The following is a 21,285-nucleotide window of genomic DNA, read 5'->3' on the forward strand; positions in this document are numbered from 1 at the left end:
TAGTCTTAATATGGTATTACTTGATAAAGCGTCATATATGGAAAACAACCAAGGTGTACCTTGTTCTGATATATCAATATATTTAAATATTTTATTATATATATAGTTACCTGTAGCTCATTCTATTCAGGCAGCCACCTATTAGAGGCTCGAGAATTAGCATTTCTGCCAATAGTGGATATGTCTTCAGGGTTGGTTGAGATTTTTTTGAAGTATAGTTGATTTACAATATTGTGTTAGTTTCAAGTGTACAGCAAAGTGATTCAGTTATATATATATTTATATATATATAATTTTTCAGATTATTTTCCATAGTGGGTTATTACAAGATGTTGAATATTGTTCCCTGTGCTATATAGTAAATCCTTGTTGCTTCTCTATTTTATACATAGTGGTATATATCTGTTAATCCTATACTCCTAATTTATCCCTCGTACCTTTCCCCTTTGGTAACCATAAGTTTGTTTTCTGTCTCTGTGTGTCTCTTTCTGTTTTTTTTTTTTTTTTTCCCCGTATGTGGGCCTCTCACTGTTGTGGCCTCTTCCGTTGCGGAGCACAGGCTCCGGACGCGCAGGCTCAGCAGCCATGGCTCACGGGCCTAGCCGCTCCGTGGCATGTGGGATATACCTGGACTGGGGCACAAACCTGTGTACCCTGCATCAGCAGGCAGACTCCTAACCACTGCTCCACCAGGGAAGCTCTTTTTTTTTTTTTTTTTTTTTTGTCTTTCTGTTTTGTAAGTAGATTCATTTGTATTTTTTTTTTTTTTAGATTCCACATATAAGTTATATCGTATAATATTTCTTTCTTTTTCTGACTTACTTCCCTTGGAATGATATTCTCTAGGTCCATCCATGTTGCTGCAAATGGCAAGATTTCTTTCTTTTTCAAGAGGGTATTAAATTGTTTATTTATTACACATGATAAGGGATGATACACAAGCTTCATTCCCATATATATCTGGTACCATAATCTAATTTAGATATATTGCATAGGATATGCCAACAATCATATATTAATAATCAAAAAACTCCATGACTTGGCTTGGGTGACCCTTTTGACAGTGAACTCCAGGTCACAACGCAGTAACTGTCAGTTCAACTACACCAAGGTTTCGGAAGACAGTAGCTTCTCCAACAAAGCAGGTTGTAAATAAATTTTGAATGGAACCTGGCATCACCCTGAAGGAACTCTAACTTCACACTGTTGGGGTAGTTTACCAAAATGGCTTCAGAGTAGACTAACTTTACACAGCACATTTTAAAAAAAGACACATTTATTCAGCGTCATGATCAGACTATTACATTTAGCAATCAGCAGCATGGGTGCAAAAAAAAAAAAAATCTACATTAAAACCCTTTGTTGGAATGCTTTACACTTTCCACAGAACAGAAACTAAAATAACCTGTTATACAATTAGTCACAAATACAGTCCTCGAGTTTTGCCCATACACATGAGTATTGTCTAAAACATGTCTTCTTTGTAGCAGCTAGGCCCTGCCACCACTGTGCTTGGCTGAGTTCACAAATCTGTTGTAACCTGTAGCTTCCCTGTCACTTCTCTGGCTCTCCTCTCCTGCTAAGCTTTGTTTCCTGGCAGTCATCAAAACCTTCTGCCACTGCCATAGCTACTGCTGCTGCTGGAACCACCATAGCTACCTTGGTTTCGGGGTTTGGCAAAGTATTGGCCTCCACCACCATAGGGGCCAGAACTTCTGCCTCCAAAGTTTCCTCCTTTCATGGGTCCAAAATTGGAAGACTGATTGTCGTAACTGCCAAAATCATTGTAGCTTCCACCACCTCCAAAATGGCTTCCACTACCACCGCCAAAGCTGCCTCCGCCTCCTCCGTTGTTATAGCTGTCACTCCCGCCATAGCCACTGCCCTGGTTTCCATAACCCTGTCCACCACTTCCATAGCCTCTGCTTCCTCCAGAGTAACCAGGGCCGCCTCCTCCATAACCACCATCATTACCAAGTCCCTTATAGCCATCCCCACTGCCACCATATCCACCACCACCACGGCTGCCACCAAAGCCACCTCGACCCCTGAAGTTTCCTCCACGACCAGAGTTGTCATTCCCACCAAAACCACCTCCACGACCACCACCAAAGTTTCCAGAACCACTTCGACCTCTTTGGCTGGATGAGGCACTAGCCATCTCTTGCTTAGATAGGGCTTTCCTTACTTCACAGTTGTGGCCATTCACTGTGTGGTATTTCTGAATGACAATCTTGTCTACAGAGTCATGGTCATCAAAGGTTATGAAAGCAAAGCCTCTCTTTTTGCCACTGCCTTGATCAGTCATGATTTCAATCACTTCAATTTTCCCATACTGTTCAAAATAATCTCTTAGATGATGTTCTTCAGTGTCTTCTTTAATGCCACCAACAAAAATCTTTTTCACAGTTAAGTGGGCACCAGGTCTTTGAGAATCTTCTCTTGAGACGGCCCTCTTTGGTTCCACAACTCTTCCATCCACCTTGTGTGGCCTTGCATTCATGGCTGCATCCACCTCCTCCACAGTGGCATATGTGACAAACCCGAAGCTTCTGGAGCGTTTGGTGTTTGGATCCCTCATTACCACACAATCTGTGAGCATTCCCCACTGCTCAAAATGGCTCCTCAGTCTCTCATCGGTTGTTTCAAAGCTCAAACCTCCGATGAAGAGCTTCCGCAGCTGTTCGGGCTCTTTGGGTGACTCTAACTTAGACATGACGGCAGTGGAGGGGGGCGGGGGAGACGTTAACGATGCTTACTCGGCGGCGTCCACCAGATTTCTTTCTTTTTTTGTGGCTAATATTCCATTGTATGTATCAATATATACCACATCTTCTTTATTGGTTGAGATTTTGATATGGTGTCAAAATAAAAGAAAAAAAAGGTGATGACTTATTAGAGGCACTTCAACAACTGAAGAAAACCTTAGTTATTAAGATTAAAGTCAAAACTAAAGAAAATGACCCAAATATGTGATATGCCAACAAGTAACCATTGTCCCTATGGGCTCCAGCATTCTGGCAAGGCAGAATGGGTTATGGGTGTGTTAAAAACCAAAACTGTCCAAATTTTCAGAAGCACTTACTCTTTTTTAAAAAAATTTTTAAAATAAATTAATTTATTTTTGGCTGCTTTGGGTCTTTGTTGCTGCATGTGGGCTTTTCTGTAATTGCAGCGAGCAGGGGTTACTCTTCGTTGCGGTGTGCGGGCTTCTCATTGTGGTGGCTTCTCTCATTGCGGAGCACAGGCTCTAGGTGTATGGCCTTCAGTAGTTGTGGCACGCGGGCTCAGTAGTTGTGGCTCGCGGGCTCTAGAGCGCAGGCTCAGTAGTTGTGGCGCACAGGCTTAGTTGCTCTGTGGCATGGGGGATCTTCCTGGACCAGGGCTCGAACCCATGTCTCCTTCATTGGCAGGTGGATTCCTAACCACCGCGCCACCAGGGAAGCCCCAGAAGCGCTTACTCTTTACGCTTAACTCTAATAATAGCAACACAGTCCACACCTGAAAACTCCTCCTGTGGTCTCACCATGTGAAATGCTTACAGGAGGACCCCTGAGACTTGCTTGTCCCTCCATCTAACCATCTCTACTTCCTTGTACTCAGATCCGGCCACTCATAAGATAACACATTTTTTCTTGGGTTTCTTGGTATCCTCACCTTGCCACTCCTCAAGTTTGCTGGTTCTGACCTCAGATTGCCCCCGAGTCTGTGTCCTCCCCTCACCCCTCTTAAGATTGGCAGTCTGCACTTGGTTTGGTGCTTGACCTGGCTCCTGCAGGGCTGATGGGGGCACAGACCTCTTTTCGTTTTCATAAGGAAATTGAAAGACACATGGCACAGAAACAAAATGTATTCTAGAACAGTTTTGCTTTGTAGCACAGCAATTCCAAGCCCAGAAGTATTCTAAAAAGCATTGGTTGTTAGCATTTTATTTGGATGGGAGAATCCTGTGATTTGCACAATGTTGTATTTGGTCTGGTCCATCTGTTCCTTTATACTGGAACTTTAATATTCATTCAAAAATCAGTATTATTTGAAAGACTACCCGGTACCCAAATATTTTTCCCAAGACCAGTCACAGTGTCTGAAATCCGAGCATCAGAGATTCATTTGATGAGGAAAGGAACTTTAAAATATTTTTTGTCCTTAAGTGCCCTCCATGGAAATAGGAATCTCTGTGGGAGGATTGTGAGGCTGGGAAAGGTTCTGAGGTTCTTGAGATCAATTTCACTTTTTAGATCCAGCCTCTCCCCTGGTCACTATTTTTGTTTTAACTTAAACACTTTCTAATGTTTTGGTGTTGGAGAGCTGTGGAAATGATGCTTATGAATATGGAAGATTAAAAGGGAGGAAGTTATTTGTGTTGTTGGAGACAAACACACTTAGCTCAAGTTCTTTGTAAGTTGCTTAAGATGCTGGCACAGAGGGCTGTAGGTCAAGTTAAAGAGAATGCCCAGGGGAAAAGTTATCTGTAACATTAACTGGAACCATGAGTCAAGGCAGGGAGCCTGGAGGACAGGGGAGTAGGTCAAAGAGGCTTCAAGGACAACTTGGGAGGCAGAAATACCACTCTAGGCAGAGGGTCTGACAGTTGGGACATATGGACTTCTGGCTGCCATCTTGTACGTCAGAGGTACATACAGTCCAAAGAGAGTGGGCTTCGAGCCAGTCATCTCCGTGGAAGGAGTGGGGGATGGCGGTGGGTGGGACATTCAAGGACTGCTGCTACCTCTGAGTTTGGTAAGAAGTATTCTTACTCCCCTCATGTCACTTATCTGCATTAAGTGGCTTGTTCTGACTTGTCCTGAAACCTGTAACTCTCTCAAGAAAACTTGTGTATGCCCTGACCTCTCCTCCTTCATATCAACCAACATCTTTCACAGAAGTCCAGAGGCCTCCTCTGCTGCCCATTGATTACTAGATAGCCATGTAGCCAAGTGTGTGACTCTACAGGGAAACTGTGAAATATCCATGTGGTTTGTGAAATTCAAACTCATCGCAGCTGATCCCTTAAACCAGGGGTTGGAAAGGGCCAAATATGGCCCTCTGAGCCATAGGATTATTTAAAATTTTTTAGTAGTCATTCACCACTTTCTTGGGGGAGATTTTATACAAAAATAAAGATTTTGTGTTTGTTTCCCTTGAGAAAATTGAGAAGTTCTAGACACACCAGACCTATATTCTTACATGGTGGTAGTTGGCTGGGGCTGAGTAGAGGGTACCACTTCCAGATGGAGTATGGTCCGCACGGTTGGTCATAGTCCCCACGGTTCCCTATTGTCCCTCTACCCGGCCCTCTTTACTCATTTAAAATACATGCCTGGTCTTTTGTGAGCTGAGTTGAAAAACTCACCTGAAACTATCCTTGGCTAGCATCTTAGATAAAATGGCACAGGACATAGAAAAGGAGTGGGGAGGGCTGTAAAAAAAAAAGATTACCCCATTTCAAATGGTTAACTGAGACACTGACTCCCTGCAGGCCACCAATCTTAGCCTGACCCAGACTTGGACCTTCTCACTGACTCAGGTTCACTGCCCAGGTCGGCATTTCATTGGTGTCATACTCACTGGGCAAACATTGGAGATGTAAGTGGAAGCATTCTCTCTCACTCGTTAGAAAGAGGCCAGGGTGTACTTCCATTTTTCCTAAACAGTCTGAGAGGTGCAGGACCAAGAATAGTAGGTCTGGGAAGCAAGAAGGGAAACTGCTCTGGTCCCATACTTTTCCTCAGCTTCTGCTCCCCAAATCTATGCCCCCAGGGACTGCTCACACATCCAGCATGTCTGGGAGAGAGACAGCCAGAAGAGCATGGAGGTGCCACTGCACTGTCTCTTTCCTGAGGTTTGGACCTCAACCCAGCAGTACCCCCTGCTATTTTCATGGTGCAGTATGTTTGTAGGGGTAGAAGGGAAAAAAGTGGATATGGAAGAATGTGGATTCTGGAAATCCGAGAAAGTAAAACAAGACTGTTACTTACCTTTTCTTTAAAAATAGGCTACATTCATGTTTGGCTTTTCAACGTGAAATCTGGTGGGTGTAGGTGCCTTGAGTGGAATGGAAGTAAATTTGTTGGGTTTGAGGAGGTCAAGAAACTATGATGAAAGGGTTTGCATAAGACATTCACACGATATGAGGACGATACCGGCCTACAGAGGTTTGAGGCATGTCAGTGAGTGTAACTGACAAAGGTGGGAGGGAAAGGTTGGTGCAGTTCACTTGGTTCAAAGGAGAACATTTAAAAACTATCTGCGAATGGAGATTTAACAGGGGACAAATGGCGACTGGTAGCTAGGAGGATGCCTGGACTAACTTAGTGATCTTTCTAATGATGGAGAGTTTGCTACCTGAAAATCAAATGATTTCTTATTGGGAGTATCTTACCTAGTTCTTTAGATTAACATATAACCAAAAATACAACGTTTGAATAATCAGTTGTATCACTTATTTTTCCCCTGAGTCTTCTGATACTGTACTTTCACAGCAATCCAGATTGGCAGAGAATTAAATTCCATTGGTTCCTCAGATATTACTTCTCTCCTGACCTCTCTGCATAGCTCTCCTGGGAGCAGCTTAATGTGTTTCACAGGTCACACAACAAAGTACAAGGTGGTCCCAGCCCAGAGGGAAATGAGGATCAGCCGCTCGTTTGTTGAGGTCAGAATCCCCTGGTGGCACCTCTGGGCTGCTCTTGAATGCTCTGTCTCAGTTGGTCTTATCTTTCAGTGAGTCATTCGAGCCGTGAGAATGAGGCTTGGTGCCTTTCTCTTACCCACACATTCTGTGTCCTGGCGTATTTCTTTTTTTTTTTTTTTTTTTTTTTATAATTTTTTTTTCTTTTTTTTTTTTGCGGTATGTGGGCCTCTCACTGCTGTGGCCTCTCCCGTTGCGGAGCACAGGCTCCGGATGCGCAGGCTCCGGATGCGCAGGCCCAGCGGCCATGGCCCACGGGCCCAGCCGCTCCGCGGCATATGGGATCCTCCCAGACCGGGGCACGAACCCGTATCCCCTGCATCGGCAGGCGGACTCTCAACCACTTGCGCCACCAGGGAGGCCCCTGGCGTATTTCTTGACTCTCTTTCCTTTCCATGCCAACTATGGCTGCCCTAATTTAAGACCTTATCATCTCTTGTCTGAACTGTGGCGCAGGCTTCTAACTAGCTGTCCATCCTAAACTAAGAGATCCTGAGTGTCTCCAGTTACAGTGCTCTGCTTGTGATTTGGAGGTAAGAAGGGATGTCGTGTTTGCCAACGTCATCCTGTCCCTTAGTTAAGCTTCTGCAGGCAAAATCCTCTAGTGACCTTCTCCAGCCTCAACTTTTAACCACCTCCTTCAGGACCACAACTCCAGGGGGCACCGTTATACCGTGTTGTATGTAAATGGGGCCTCTGGAGTGGAGTGATATTGTGGTCCTTCTCTTTGCCTCCTACTCCAGCAAATGCCAGAAATATGTAGACATCACCCTGCTGATTCCTGTTTCTTTGTCTTTGATTTCGCTGGTCCCTCTTTCTGGAACATCTTCTCTCTACTTTTCCCTACCTCTTTGGACACACAGACACACCAAGATACACACAAACTTGTGCACACATGCACACTTCTGGTTAAATGTTATTCATCCTTAAAGACATAGCCCAAGCATCAACTTCTCCAGCAAGATTTTCCTATTTTTCTACTACGCCTCACCTTTGTAATCACACTTAAAACATTGTATTTCAATTTTGATTATATATATGCCTTTCCTCCATGAAATTGTGAGCTCTTTAAGGGGCAGACACCATGTCTCATGCATCGCTGTAGTCCAGTTCCTACCACAGTGTCTTTCCCCTAACCCTTGTTAACACTGCTCTCTGCAGGTCAGATTTCCCATCCTACGGCTGACCCATTCCCAGGGTGACTGACAGTGGGACTACCTCCTTCCTTCACTGGAAACCCTGCCCTACTTACAGGAATGGGATTCTGTCCTGTGGACCCCTGAAAGATACTAAACATAATATGTGGCCCCACACATATTCCCAAAGTCTAGGTTTATTGAGTATTGATATCATAGGGGAATCATCAAAATCTAGACCAAGTTGTACCCCGCCTAGAGCATTATCAAGTTCCTTTACAAAACTCCTCCAGCATCAAAGGAAGAGAAGACAGATCTGTACACTTTCCTGCCTATCATCTCTGTGTGTGTGTGTGTGTGTGTGTGTGTGTGTGTGTGTGTGTGTGTGTGTGTGAGTCATGTCTCTGATTCCTTAGATGGCAACATACATACACAAACAAACAATACCATACAGGCATAGGGCAGTCAATGCATACTTAGAGAAAGATGCATTTCTTTGGGAACCGTCAACTGTAAAGACTTGGATCTGACAAAAGATACATCCAAGAAAGTACAACTTCTTGAGGTCTTGCTTAAGAGGAATTTTCTCATTATTTTAATTCAACAAATATTTATTAAGAGCCTACTATGTGCTAGGCACTGTTCTAGGGTACATATGAGTGAACAAAATGGAAAAATAAATCCCTATCCCCATAGGACTTACAGTCTAATGGGTACTTGATTGCATTTGCATAAGTAAATGTTCTCCTCACATTTTTCCTAGAGCAAAAGAACATTCTACTTCAATGATAAATCCAGGTTTCCAGCTCTCAAAAGAGAGAGATGGTTTCCATCTTTCTAATGAACCTCCTCAAAGCATATTCCAAAAAAACTTGGTCCATCTTAGGTAGTGCTACTTTTAATGTTGACATTTAATGTTTGTATCAGGAGATGAAAGTATTTAACGATGATATATGTAAGCCTACTTTTAAAGATACCACCGAGTAACCAATTAGCTTCTCCAGCTTTATTCAGCAAAGGAGAGCTGATAAGATTATACTAAATTTAGTATTAATAGCCTTATAGCAATTGAACTTCATCTAGCTCCTCTGGCTCTCAGCTTAACCAGTGTGCAGTGTGTCTGGGTGACATTGGATTGGTTTCTCTCCCATGTGTGGTTAAGGGGCAGTTTTTCCTTGGCAAAGTCCCCTTGATGAGTCCATGGTGGCACTGGGTTATCTCTGAGAGGTCATTGTTCATCTTCCATCATAGGTCAGACTTGGCAGTGGTGAAATAAGTTTTCTTGCTACATCTGTACACGCATAATCATGGGCTGTTCTGAACACATACGTCATCTTGTGAGTGGATGAGAGGATTCTAAAAACAAAAAACAAACAGAGCTTTTCAGTTTTTTGAGCTAAAAGAAAACAATAAATGTGTTTCAACAAGGAAGATGATCCCAGGTCAATCATAGAAGTTTGTTTTGGCTGTTGGACTAGGTAACCCCCAGAATCCCTCCCATCATCAATAGACTGTGATTGCAAGAATCATCCATGACTCAGAAGTCAGTGCTATCGGTGTCTTGTCGGAGCAGACTCATAAATATAGAGAGAAATCAATAGAAGACTATGAAAAAGAGAGATTACCTTTGCCCATGTTTAACCAAAGGAAAGAGCTCTTTGCGTGACATCCTTCCTGTCACTATCTGTGCCCTAATTTTACCCAGCATCAGTAGAATCACAAGAAACTTATCTGAAGTGCCATATTTTCAGAGAGAACTTATTAATGGTGGAAGAAGAGTGAGACATGAAGGCTAACAGTGAGTCCATGATGTTAATTCCAGCTCTGTAAACCAAGTGGGGGGGTCTGCAGATCAGTGCAGCTCTGTAAACTGTTTAATTATACCCGCCCCACACACATGAGCAGCTCCAAATACCCAGCTTCTGTGAGAGAGAGCTTTCTTTCCTACATCTCTCTAATAGTAACATTATTGACATGAAAGTAAAAGGGTAGAATGGTCCTTGTTATAAAATATAAAAAGTACGTAAAGCTCCACAGGACATAATACTTCTAGGAGTATAGTTGAAATCCAGTAATGCCAAGCAAATTAAAAGACTGATGTTTCTATATTTTAATTATTAATGGTTTGCTTTGGGTTTGTGAATGTATTGGAATGGTACCTAGAACTTGACAAAGTGACTGCTTATTTTTATTTTCTTCCTCCCCAGATAGACTTAAAATGATAATAATATCTCCATTTATCCAACATTGACAAGGAAGGAAAGTGAACATGAGCACTGAATATACTTCCCAAGTAACCAAACTTTCAGCCTAGGCGAGGTATAAAATTAACAACCTAATATACATGGAAAATTTTGAAAGTCCATTTAGTCTTTAACACAAATCGCTGAATATGATTATCCTGTGATGGTCTCAGGAGCTACTGTGGTGTATAGGGTTGCTTGTCCTACACTGAAGGATTCCAAACTGACATTTTTGTTATTTTGTTTTGTTGTCTTGTGCCCATTTTCACACTTTTCTTCCTCACTTTTAGCTAAACTGCCTGAAGTAACACTTCTTGCTGTTTCTCTCCAACCCCTTCTAATTGTGTGTTTTTATTTCTAGTAAACCAGAAAACCATTTAACCAAATATGCTCAGAATTATATCTAAAGTAGTCATATTAAGAGTTTGTTTTGAATTAGGAAACACTGAGATCCCAGTGTAGGTTATGGACACCCTACTCTCTATCCCTCACACACTCCTCAATTCATAATTCTGCCTATAATCTCAGGCAGATTTCTAAAGCCCACCATGATCCCCAGTTTAAAAATTCCTGTTCTAAAGTTTATTAATTATACCTGTATAAAAATCCTGGTAGATACTCTCTCAGAGCTGGTCATTCTGTTTTTAGACCAGGAGGCTGAAGACTTTGGTTCTGTTAAGTTATTGACTTCCAGGTCAGTTAATATGTATTTGGTGTGTTGACAGTACCTGGTGAGCTCAGCTTAAATGAATAAACTGTTAGAGAATGTGTATCAATGGATCCACCTAGCCATACCCTGCTACTTTGTAACTATACTATATATATTATACATATGCATATATATGTAAAATTTTTAATGAATAAATAAATATATCTAGTGTAACATTCTCATTTAATCAATGAGAATAAACAAATTGATCATCTAAGTACCTATATCTGTATTGGTTTCACCTCTTCAAAGGAATACTATGAAGATACATAAAGATGGCTGTTAAAATATATGAGATTTCAGAGGAAAGTTACAATGTAATGATGATGATGATGAGATAACTTATTATAGCTACTGTTTACTGAGAATCTACTAAGTACCAGGCACCGTGCTAGGCAATGTATACATATTGTATCTAACTTTCAAACTAACCTTTAAAGATAAGTATTATTGTCCTCATTTTATAGGTAAAGAAACCTGAAACTAAAGTTAAGTAATAGGTTCAAAATCTCAAAGCTAGTGAATGACCAAGCTGGAATTTTAATCAGTCTGTTTGACTCTAAAGCCTGTTATTTTTTTCCTAAAATTAAACATAGCAAACAATGTATTTGTAACTCTTAACAAGGTCTAAGCCAGCCCTATAAAATATATTAAATCTTGTTTTTCTAGTGCATTTAAAAATTGTAATAGTCAATCTACTAACTTCAGAGAACTTAGATGCACCTACAATTCAAGTTAACCTTTATCTTAAAGTTAAGAGATGCCCATTGAAAGGTTTCAGGCAAGGGGATTATATGATTAGATTTGTGTTCTTGGAAGATTGCTCTGGCTGTTCAGTTGAATGGGTTGGAACAAGATGGGACTGGAGGCCAGGAGGCCAGGAGGGAGGCTTTTTTATCTACAGCATGAGGATAGGGAAAAGTGAATGGCTCTGTGGCTATTCAGGAGGTAGCCTGGATCAATCTTGCTGACTGATGGGGTATAGCAAGTCAGGACAGTTAGTAATCAAAGACAATGCCCAGGTTTCTGTGAGGACACTTCCCTCTCTGTTGTTAGGATAGGTAGGCAGGGTATTAGGAGGAGATTTACAGGTGAAAATGAGTGAATTTCAGACATATTAGGTTTGAGGTGTTTGTGAAGATGTTACAGTGGCCTTCGGATATTCAGTTTTGAAATTTGAGAGTGATGTGGACTAGAGATTTAGTTTTGGAAGTGAGCACCATGTCAGTGGGTAAATAAAGCCACAGCAGTAGATGAAATTTCACAGGGAGGGTATGCACAGTGAGAAGTGTGCAGAACACCGACATTTAAGAGACAAGTAGCAGATAAGGGGTAGCTAGAGTCGAGGCAGTGTGGTGTCATAGAAGAAGTGCTTCAAAACAGGAGTGACCCTAGTATTAACCCCAAAGAAATGAAAACATATGTTCACACAAAGACCTGTACACAAATGTATATAGCAGTTCTGTTAGTATTTGACACAAAGTGGAAACAATGTAAATATCCATCAACTGGTTAATGGATAAATAAATTGTGGTGCCTCTGTACAGTGGAATACAATTCAGCAATGAAAAGGAACTGCCTATACACACAACAACGTGGAGGACTCTCAAAAGTGTTTGCAAAGTGAGAGAAGCCAAACACAAAAGGCTACATACAGTTTGATTCCACTTATATGACATTCTGGAAAAAGCAACACCATGGGGACAAAAATCAAGTCAGTGGTTGCCAGGGGCTGGAGATGAGAGGAGGGGATTGCTATCAGGAGACCCAAAGGAACTGCTTGGGGTGACGGTGATGTTCTGTATTGTGACTACGGTGGCGGTTACATGACTGTCTAATGTATCTGAACTCACAGACCTGTACACCTGGAAAGGATGAATTCTACTGTTTGTAACTTCTGCCTCAATAAACCCAACTTAAAGTAAAAAATACAAAAAGGAGTGGTCAGAATGTCAAATGCTGGTCATAAGTCACACAGGAAGAGGACTGAGAGATGCCCATTGCATTCAGCATTGGTGACTCTATGGGGAGCAGGGTCAGTGGTACCCGGGAGGCAGAAGCTAGAATGCTAAGGATCAAGGAGTATGGCAAATATTGCTGGTTGTCCCCCCAGTATCCATTTCCCCTTCTTTCATGGGAATGGAGCCCCTGACTTTTGGCTGTGCTATGCTTCTGACTATTCACATGGTCATGTGAATTAATTCTGGCCAAAGAGAGGTAAGTGAAAGTGTACTGAGGCAGCTTCTGGGAGCCTTCCTTAAAAGGCAGCTGGTATGCTTCTTTTGCCTCTTCTGCTTTGCTTCCTTCACCTTTGTGCTGGTTGGGATGCAGACACGGTGGCTGGAGCCTAAGCAGCTAACTTGGATCATGAAATGACTTTAGGAAGGGACACCACAAATAAAAGAGCAACATTTTGGAGGAGTCTGGGTCTCTTAGCTCTTTGAGAGCTGCTAAACTGGTCCAGGACTCAACTTACAAGAGGTAGAAAGACAAACCTGTTTCCTGGTTAAGCCTCTTGATTACTCACAGCTGAACTTAACTATATATGCTACAAGGAGTAAATAGGAGGTAAGGGTGTAGAGATGGTGAGTATGGGCAATCCTTTAAAGAGGCTTGACTATGAAGGGGAAGAGTAAAGATAGGATGGTAGCTGCAGAGGGACATGGGCTGAGGGAGGGTTTTCTGATCTCCAAATTCACACTGGATTCTCTGAATGGAAACCTGGAGAAGATCTATAATCTCTTTCCACAAAATATCTCTGTGAATCTTCACTGGGTTTGACTTTGTGGCTCACTTTCCAGAGGGAAAGGAAGGGAGTGAATCTACCCAGAACGCTTTGCGCTGGTTTCCTTTCAGTCCCTTGAGTGTGTAGAGCTCTTCCCCATCTAGAGCCACCAGACAAGCTGATGGCTGGTTGGAATGCCCTTTCCCCTGTGGCTTGCATGTCTTAGCCATTCCCCTTCTCAGGCCAGTCCCTTCAGGGGGGCTTTCCTGAACACCTTTCCTTAGCTGGTCCACCTCCCTTTGATTCTCCATCAGAGTATTTTTTTAACTGCCATAATAAAATATAATTATTATATTTACACAGAATGTACAATTTAATGCTTTATAGTAAATTCAAGAGTTGTGTAATCATCACAAATTAAAAACATTCATCACAGCATTTTACTACTTAATTTTTATAGCAATATCGTCAGCCTGTGATGATGTTTATTTTTTTCTTTCTCTGTGCTTTGTCCTTCTACATTAGCCTGTGAGCTCCACCAAGACAGGGACCGTGATGGCTATGCTTAGGGTTGCATCCTCAGCACCTAGCAGATACCTCCTCACAGAGGGGCCGGGCAGTAAGATACAATGGAAGCCTGAAGCTTGTCTCATCTACTCTTCACTGCAGCAGGTGCAGGGCCCCTGGATGGGGAGCCAGGTTCCCACTCGGGAAACCGTTAGTAGAGGATTCTCAGAGGGGGTGTAGGGAGGGAATATATGCCCCAGGGAGGCTTATAACCGTGGGGTGGGGCAGTGGTAATTTAGGAAACCATATTCAGTATGTCTTGTTTTCAAAGAACCAATTAGGGAAAGTAACGCTGGGCAGTATCTTTCTGGCAGGCGGGAATATGCAGAACGTGGAGTGATAAGAAGGGCGTGGGGTAGCCAAAGTGATGGAACACCGCATTAACGCGCCGCAGCGCAGCTGGAGTTTACCTCGGGAAACTCAGATGGATGCCCACTTAGCTGCGTTTCCGAACCTGTGCCCAGCCTGTTGGGGGCAGTACTTGCTATTTGCAGAGGCCAGATGCTTCTTGCTCTTGCAACTTCCGAGCTGCAACCTTGGCAATGACTCAATCGTTTTCCTGCGCCCTGTGGGCTGTGCCACCCGCCGCAGCCGCGCACCTCCCCCTCCCACCGGTCCCCGGCGTCTCAGGGCCGCGCCGCCCGTCCCAGGGGAGCCGCCAGCGCACCTGGCGCCTCGGGCGCCGGGGCCCTGCGCGCTGGTGGCCACATCGCCCGGCGCGCAGCTGCCAGCGCGCTCCCTCCCCAAACACTTAAGTGGAGTGGCTTGTCTAGTGCCCAGCGAACAACATTATCCAATTGCTTCCCGTTTTATTCGTAGGCTGGGAGCTGAGAGAGCCTGAGCTTTCACTTTCAGCCTTCAAGGGGAGGAGGGGGTTCGGGCGGGGAGGGGAGACGCTCCCGGCTCCACCTCGCGCGCCGCGCGACCAGAGCGCCCGGCTCCGGCAGAGGCGAGCAGCGCCGTAGAGCCCCGCAGCAGCGCGCCCGGCCGCCCGGAGCCCCGCGATGGAGTGAGTATCCCGCGCAGTGCGCGCTGTTCGCTGCCTTCCCCTCCGTATGTTGCTATGGCGACCAAGACAGCAGGCTGACCCCGGCTCCGGTCCCGGTCCCGGATGAGTGTTTAATTTCAGTCCGGTGTGTACGCCTGGCGTTTCCATAGCAGCAGCCGCGGCGGCAGGAGCCAAGGGGTAGGAGCCCCGGGATGCGTGGTTTTGGCCGCTGCCCCTTGGCCAGCAGGGCCTCTGGAGGGGACGATGTTGCTAAGGAGAGAGGCACGTTCTAGGCTTCCCCGTCCCTGCCCCAAGCTTCCGCTACTCAGGGAGTTGACCGCAATAGCCATTACTTCCGATTCCTAACCATGTCAGCGCTATTGGACTGCAGTTAAAAAAAAAAAAAAAAAAAAGAGTGGGGGGGGTGTCACTGCGGATCAGAAGCAAATGTGGCTGGGTGTGAAGCGTGTAATGGAAGGATGATGAGTTAGTGGGTAATATGACCCAGAGCTGCAGTGCCCTGGCTACTAGAAGCCATGAGGACCTCCAAATAACTGATTTGTTCCTGGGGTAATTGAGAAAAGAGACAGAACCCTAGGACTGGCAGCCGGGGGTTGAATTACAACGTTTGGTACGGTGGGCACCGCGGGGGGTGGAGGAGAGGGCATGAAGGCAAGAGGGGCGTTAACCAGAAAAGACACAATAAAGGGCTCCCGTGCAGGTTCGGACTAGGGTTCCTCTCTCCTCTGCCTTTGCATCCCTGCGTTGCTTTTTGGTCCCTCTCCCAGGTTGCTGCCGCAGCAAAGCCACTCTGACAGGCGACAGGCTCCAAGAAGGGGTCATTTTGGGAGCCAGCTATTAGATACCTGCTCACTTGGTCAGCTTCTCCTCCTCCTTTCTCTTCCCACGGATACTCCCTGACACTGACACTGTATGAAATCATATTTCAGCCTGGAGATAATGCCCTGTTTTCAGGTATCAGGACTTTCATGCCAACCCCATTAACCCTAGATGCAGCTTTTATTCCCCCCCCCATATCTGATTGTGTAGATGCAATTTAATCCTCCCCAACAAGACTACTAAAGCAGAAGTGAGAGATGGTGTGGCATTTTAGCATTGAGAAGTTGTAGCTTTCAACCGCTGCCTTGGCTGGTCCTAGTGCTATCGGTTTCCTACACCAGTAATTTGATGTCTCTGAGCCTCAGTTTCCTTATTTATACAATGGAGATGTTCCTTACTCATTTAAAAAAAAATGTTTTTAAATTTTATTTATTTGTTTATTTTTATTTTTGGCTGTGTTGGGTCTTCGTTTCTGTGCATGGGCTTTCTCTAGTTGCGGCGAGCGGGGGGCCACTCTTCATCGCTGTGTGCGGACCTCTCACTATCGCGGCCTCTCTTGTTGCGGAGCACAAGCTCCAGACGCACAGGCTCAGTAGTTGTGACTCATGGGCCTAGTTGCTCCGCAGCATGTGGAATCTTCCCAGACCAGGGCTCGAACCCACGTCCCCTGCATTGGCAGGCAGATTCTCAACCACTGCGCCACCAGGGAAGCCCCCTTACTCATTTTTAAATGTTGAGAGGATCAGATAATATTTCTATCTCTTCTAAAGAGATTTGTAAATTGTAAGGTATGTACAAATTTAAGGAGCTAATGATTAAGGTTCTGGAGTCAGTTTGCTGGGTTTGAGTCCTTCTACACTTTGCTGCATGACGTCAGTCTGTCTGGGCCTCATTTCTGGAAACAGAAATAGTAATAATAACAACTCTTTCATGTGATTTTTGTGAAGATTAAACCAGTTGATACATGCAAGGTTTTTGGGACAGAACCTAGCACAAACTAAACTCAATAACTAGCATCAATTGTCTATAAATAGTATCTATTATCTATTATTATTACTATGGTCTCCAGCATTTCCCATTGACATTTTATGGGGTCTCAGGTTGGCAGCAAGCTATTTTTTTTTTCAGACAATTGATACAGAAACTCAGTGCCCCAAGGGCAACTGAGAGTAGCACAATTCTTAAGATACCATTGTAGATGCAGAGACTCAACCAGAAGACACAGCAGGCTTGAGGAATACATAGCAGAAGCTGGCCAGCTTGCCTCTGGCCCACTCCATTCCCATTCCTCATTGCCATTTTGATGCGGAAACTGTCTGTTATAAGAGGTTGAATGTAGGTCTAGTCATCCCACTGTGTAAGGTTAAAGGGTACCCTGGTTGTTCGCTGGGGCAGTAATTTCCATCTTTACGACCTCACATTAGTACTAATACTCTAATGTATAACCTATCTGCCAGACTTAGAGTGTGAGTTCAATAATTGTGTAACAGTGTATAGTATTTGTACGTTTACTTCCTCAGACCTTTCCTCTCCATCCCCTGCTAAGCTTTTATTTCAGGTGTGCCAGTCTCCCACCTGGAACTCCTTGTGAACAAAGGCCTTTCCCATCACACCCTTCTGCTCCCTCCACAGGATCCCAGTTGGTGCCTCACCCAGCCTCCTTCTCCCCTAACGGACCTGGCCCTGGCTTTCCCATTCCCGTGTGACATTCCAAAGCCTTCCTCACCTTCCATTTAACCTCCTGAGTTTCCAACTGCCTATCTATTCTCTGTCCCACTCCCTTTGCTTCATTAATATAGTTAGCTTTTTAATTCTTTATATCCCCTTTCAGAATAGCACCTTTTTCTGTCCTACCTTGAAATTTCCCATATGCCACATCCTGTTCTTCCCCTCAATCTAAACCCTCCCCAAATCTCATCCTAGATAGGACACTCCTTAAATGTGAGTGGGATAGGGACTCAATGCTCCTTACTTACTCTGTCCAACTTATGTTTATGAGAAAACTAAAAGGGGGAATAAAATTCACTTCCTTCTTTTATTTTTTCATGTAACCAACAAGCGTTTGTGGAGGTTAGCACTGGTCAAGAAAACAGTCATGATTCTCATCACCTGGAGTTCGTAGTCTAACGAAGGGATAGATGCTAAACCAGTAAACACGAGTGAATCTATAAATACATAGAGCAGTAAATGCCATGGAAGGAGAAAACAGAGAGAAAATGACAGAAAAGGGATATAGGTTAGATTAAGGGGTCAGCAAAGCCCCGCTGAGGAACTGAGTTCTAATGTGACATCTAAAGGATGAGTAGGAGTTGGCTAGGTAAGAAGTAGAGGGATGAAGCACTCTGGGCCGAGAATGCAGCATGTGCTAAAGCCCTGAGGCAGGAGAGATCTCGGCACGTTGGAAGAACTGGAGGAAGGGAGGTGTGGCTGGAGTTTTGGCAGTGAGGGGATGATGGTTCAGAGATGGCTAAGTGCATGGAGCCACCAAAGAGCTTTCTGCACCTGTCCTTCTGCAGGTATTTAAAATGAATGTGTCATAGCCAAGCGTGAGATTATCAATTTAAAAAGCCAGACTGTTGCGTGCCAATATCTGATAATTTTGAATAAGCCAAGGTCACTAATTTAAAATGACACTGAGTTAAAATAAAAACACAGTCACTTATTCCTGAGAATGTTTGGTTTGATAAAACAAGAGCATCTTAGTTAAAATGAGAAAAAAAAATCTAGATCACAAGCCAGGAGGGTCCTAGGTGATTGTAGTTGGCTACCCTCCTTGTTGGGTTGAGTGAGAGCGTATGTTTGTGAGCATGAACTGTAGTACATGCAGTTACTAATCTGATACCACACCTAAAGCCTTTGCCAGACACTTCTCTAGAACAGGCTGGGAGCCAAAAAGCAAAGAGAACATAGCATGGGAACTCTTTAAATTGTAGAGTGTGTCCAATTTAAGCTTGATTGATTCCTTAATTCTGACAGCTGAGGAAATGAGAGAACATCACTTAGCTTTCTATTTGCCATTTGTTGCAGTTATATTGTGAGTTTTACATTTTCAAAGTTTTTAACATTTGCAGTTTTGAACTGTAAACATAATTCTCACAGTTCATTCAGTCGAGTGCCGTTTATGTACTAGGCACTGTTCTAAGCACTGAGATTACAGCAGTGAACAAATCTGAAACAGGTCCTGTCCTCACAGAGCTTCTATTTAATAGTGGAGAACATATTATATATATATATATGTTAATGTCAGGAAGTAATAAATGTGAAGAATAAAAGTAAAACCCAGTAGGACACTGGAGGGTGATGAGGGAGGGTTACTTTTTTTTTAAATTGAAGTATAGTTGATTTATACTGTTGTGTTAATTGCTTCTGTACAGCAGAGTGACTCAGTTATACATATATATATATATATTCTTTTCAATATTCTTTTCCATTATGTTTTATCACAGGACACTGAATATAGTTCCCTGTGCTATACAGCAGGACCTTGTTGTTTATCCATTCTATATATAATAGTTTGCATTTGCTAACCCCAAACTCCCAATCCACCCCTTCCCACCCCCAAGGGAGGGTTACTTTTGATAGAGTAGTCAGGAAACACGTTTCTGAGTTGGTGAGTTTGGATAGAGACTTGAACAAACTGAGAGGGTGACCCATTGCAGAAGAAGAGCAGTTGCAAAGGTCCTGAGGCAGGATTATGCTTTGTGGGCTTAGTTTTCATCTTGGATCTAAATGGAGTCCAGGTCACCACCAGCCTTTTCACCAATGGCCCCCTCTTTCCTGAACATTTTGTGTTGATTTAGTGTTCAGTTTGAAGGTTTTGTTTTCAACTGGGGCCCAAGGATGTTATATTCTGAATGCCTTTCTGTTGCTTTTATGAACAAACAAATTGAATGTGTATAAAATTACAGACTCATGTCCCCCCCCCCAATTCTATAAGACATTGTTCCATTGTGTTCCAGCCTTGACTGTTGCTCTGGTCTGAAGCTAGCCTAATTAATTCTTCTGGAAATTTTTTTTGCCTTGATGCTGATAGAATTATTTTTAAACATCAAAGTTTAGCAACTTTTTTGTGATATTTCTCACTGTAAGTCATTATGTCAGTTTTTCCTGGAAAATGGTATGTTCCTTTGAACTGAAGATTCATATTTTCCTTTATTTTTTATAAAGGTATTTGCTTCCTGGCCTTCAATTAAGAATTTTATTTTTTTTGTTATCTGCTACAGGTACATCTATTACTCACTCCCCCACCATAACTATTTTGAATTGCTTTAATTTTTTCCTGACTTTTCCATGAGCTCTTGTTACATTTTAAAATCTATCCCCTAGGTAACTGTTGCTTAGCAGTATTTGTTTAGTCCTTGCTCATTCTAATGTAGCTTTCACTTCTGTAATAGTTTTGTTGTTATTTCATTTATTTATTTATTTATTTATTTATTATTATTATTCTTTTTGCGGTACACAGGCCTCTCACTGTTGTGGCCTCTCCCGTTGCAGAGCACAGGCTCCGGACGTGCAGGCTCAGCGGCCATGGCTCACGGGCCCAGCCGCTCCACGGTATGTGGGATCTTCCCGGACCGGGGCACGAACCTGTGTCCCCTGCATCAGCAGGTGGACTCTCAACCACTGCGCCACCAGAGAAGCCCTGTTGTTATTTATTTTTGTTGAAAACAAATCTTCAATATATTTTCTGACTCTGCCAGTTCATTTTGCACTGATTTTTTAAAGGGTTTATATTTTCCTTAATTTCTTTGAACGTGTGGAGAAGAGTTTATCTGAAAATTTCATTGATTTCTTGTGTCATTTTTCTGAAATATATTTATCTGCCTTTTGCTTGTAAATCTCTCCTCTCCTTTTTAAAACTAATAGTTAAGTATATAGAATCCGTGCATGTTGACAACCTTGCATTTATTACTCATTTCCAAATGGAGGTAATTCTAGCCAAAACTGCTACTTGCTCAAGAGTAAGTGACAAGGATAAGGGCAGTGTTTGGGGAAGACAGTGACTTTTGATTAGATATTTTGTCTCATAAAAATTTCTTACAACTCTACAATGTTTTCTGCTCTAAAACTACCTCGTAATGAGTGAGCAGATCACTCGGACAGGTCAGACATCCCAGCTCACTTTGCGTGTGTGTGTGTGTGTATATGTGTGTATGTGTGTGTATATATATGTGTGTGGGGGGGTGGGGAGACAGACAGTTACTTGGTGCTTATTTATCACTACGTGGTTGACTCTGTTTAGCATCCCAAACATAGGGGACGGGGCAATTCATCTGCAAAGGTAGTTGTTATTCTCTTCTCTTTCCTACATCTCTTGCCTCCAGACTAGTTATCTATGTTTAGTTTTTAAGTTTTCAAGCTTTCATAGATAATGAAGATAGAAGGC

General features: G+C 43.2%; 2 protein-coding genes across 4 annotated transcripts in view; one reads left to right on the top strand and one right to left on the bottom strand.

The window, feature by feature from the left end:
• Positions 1-1,286: 1,286 nt before the first annotated feature.
• On the bottom strand, positions 1,287-2,765 carry LOC132491839 (heterogeneous nuclear ribonucleoprotein A1-like). The gene has a single exon (XM_060100813.1). The coding sequence runs from the start codon at positions 2,714-2,716 to the stop codon at positions 1,604-1,606; it is 1,113 nt and encodes a 370-aa protein (XP_059956796.1). The 5' UTR covers positions 2,717-2,765; the 3' UTR covers positions 1,287-1,603.
• Positions 2,766-14,999: 12,234 nt separating this feature from the next.
• PALM2AKAP2 (PALM2 and AKAP2 fusion) overlaps positions 15,000-21,285 on the top strand; it is a 497,574-nt gene continuing 491,288 nt past the window's right edge. For 2 of the 3 annotated variants that reach the window (XM_060101227.1, XM_060101231.1), the window contains exon 1: positions 15,061-15,080. In XM_060101227.1, coding sequence (XP_059957210.1) covers positions 15,076-15,080 — 5 coding nt within the window. In that variant the 5' untranslated portion in view covers positions 15,061-15,075. Of the gene's footprint in view, positions 15,081-21,285 lie in introns of all 3 variants that reach the window. The other variant, XM_060101237.1, reaches the window with a different exon arrangement.

Source organism: Mesoplodon densirostris, chromosome 6 (assembly GCF_025265405.1).
Source record: "Mesoplodon densirostris isolate mMesDen1 chromosome 6, mMesDen1 primary haplotype, whole genome shotgun sequence".
In the NCBI taxonomy this organism is placed as follows: domain Eukaryota; kingdom Metazoa; phylum Chordata; class Mammalia; order Artiodactyla; family Ziphiidae; genus Mesoplodon; species Mesoplodon densirostris.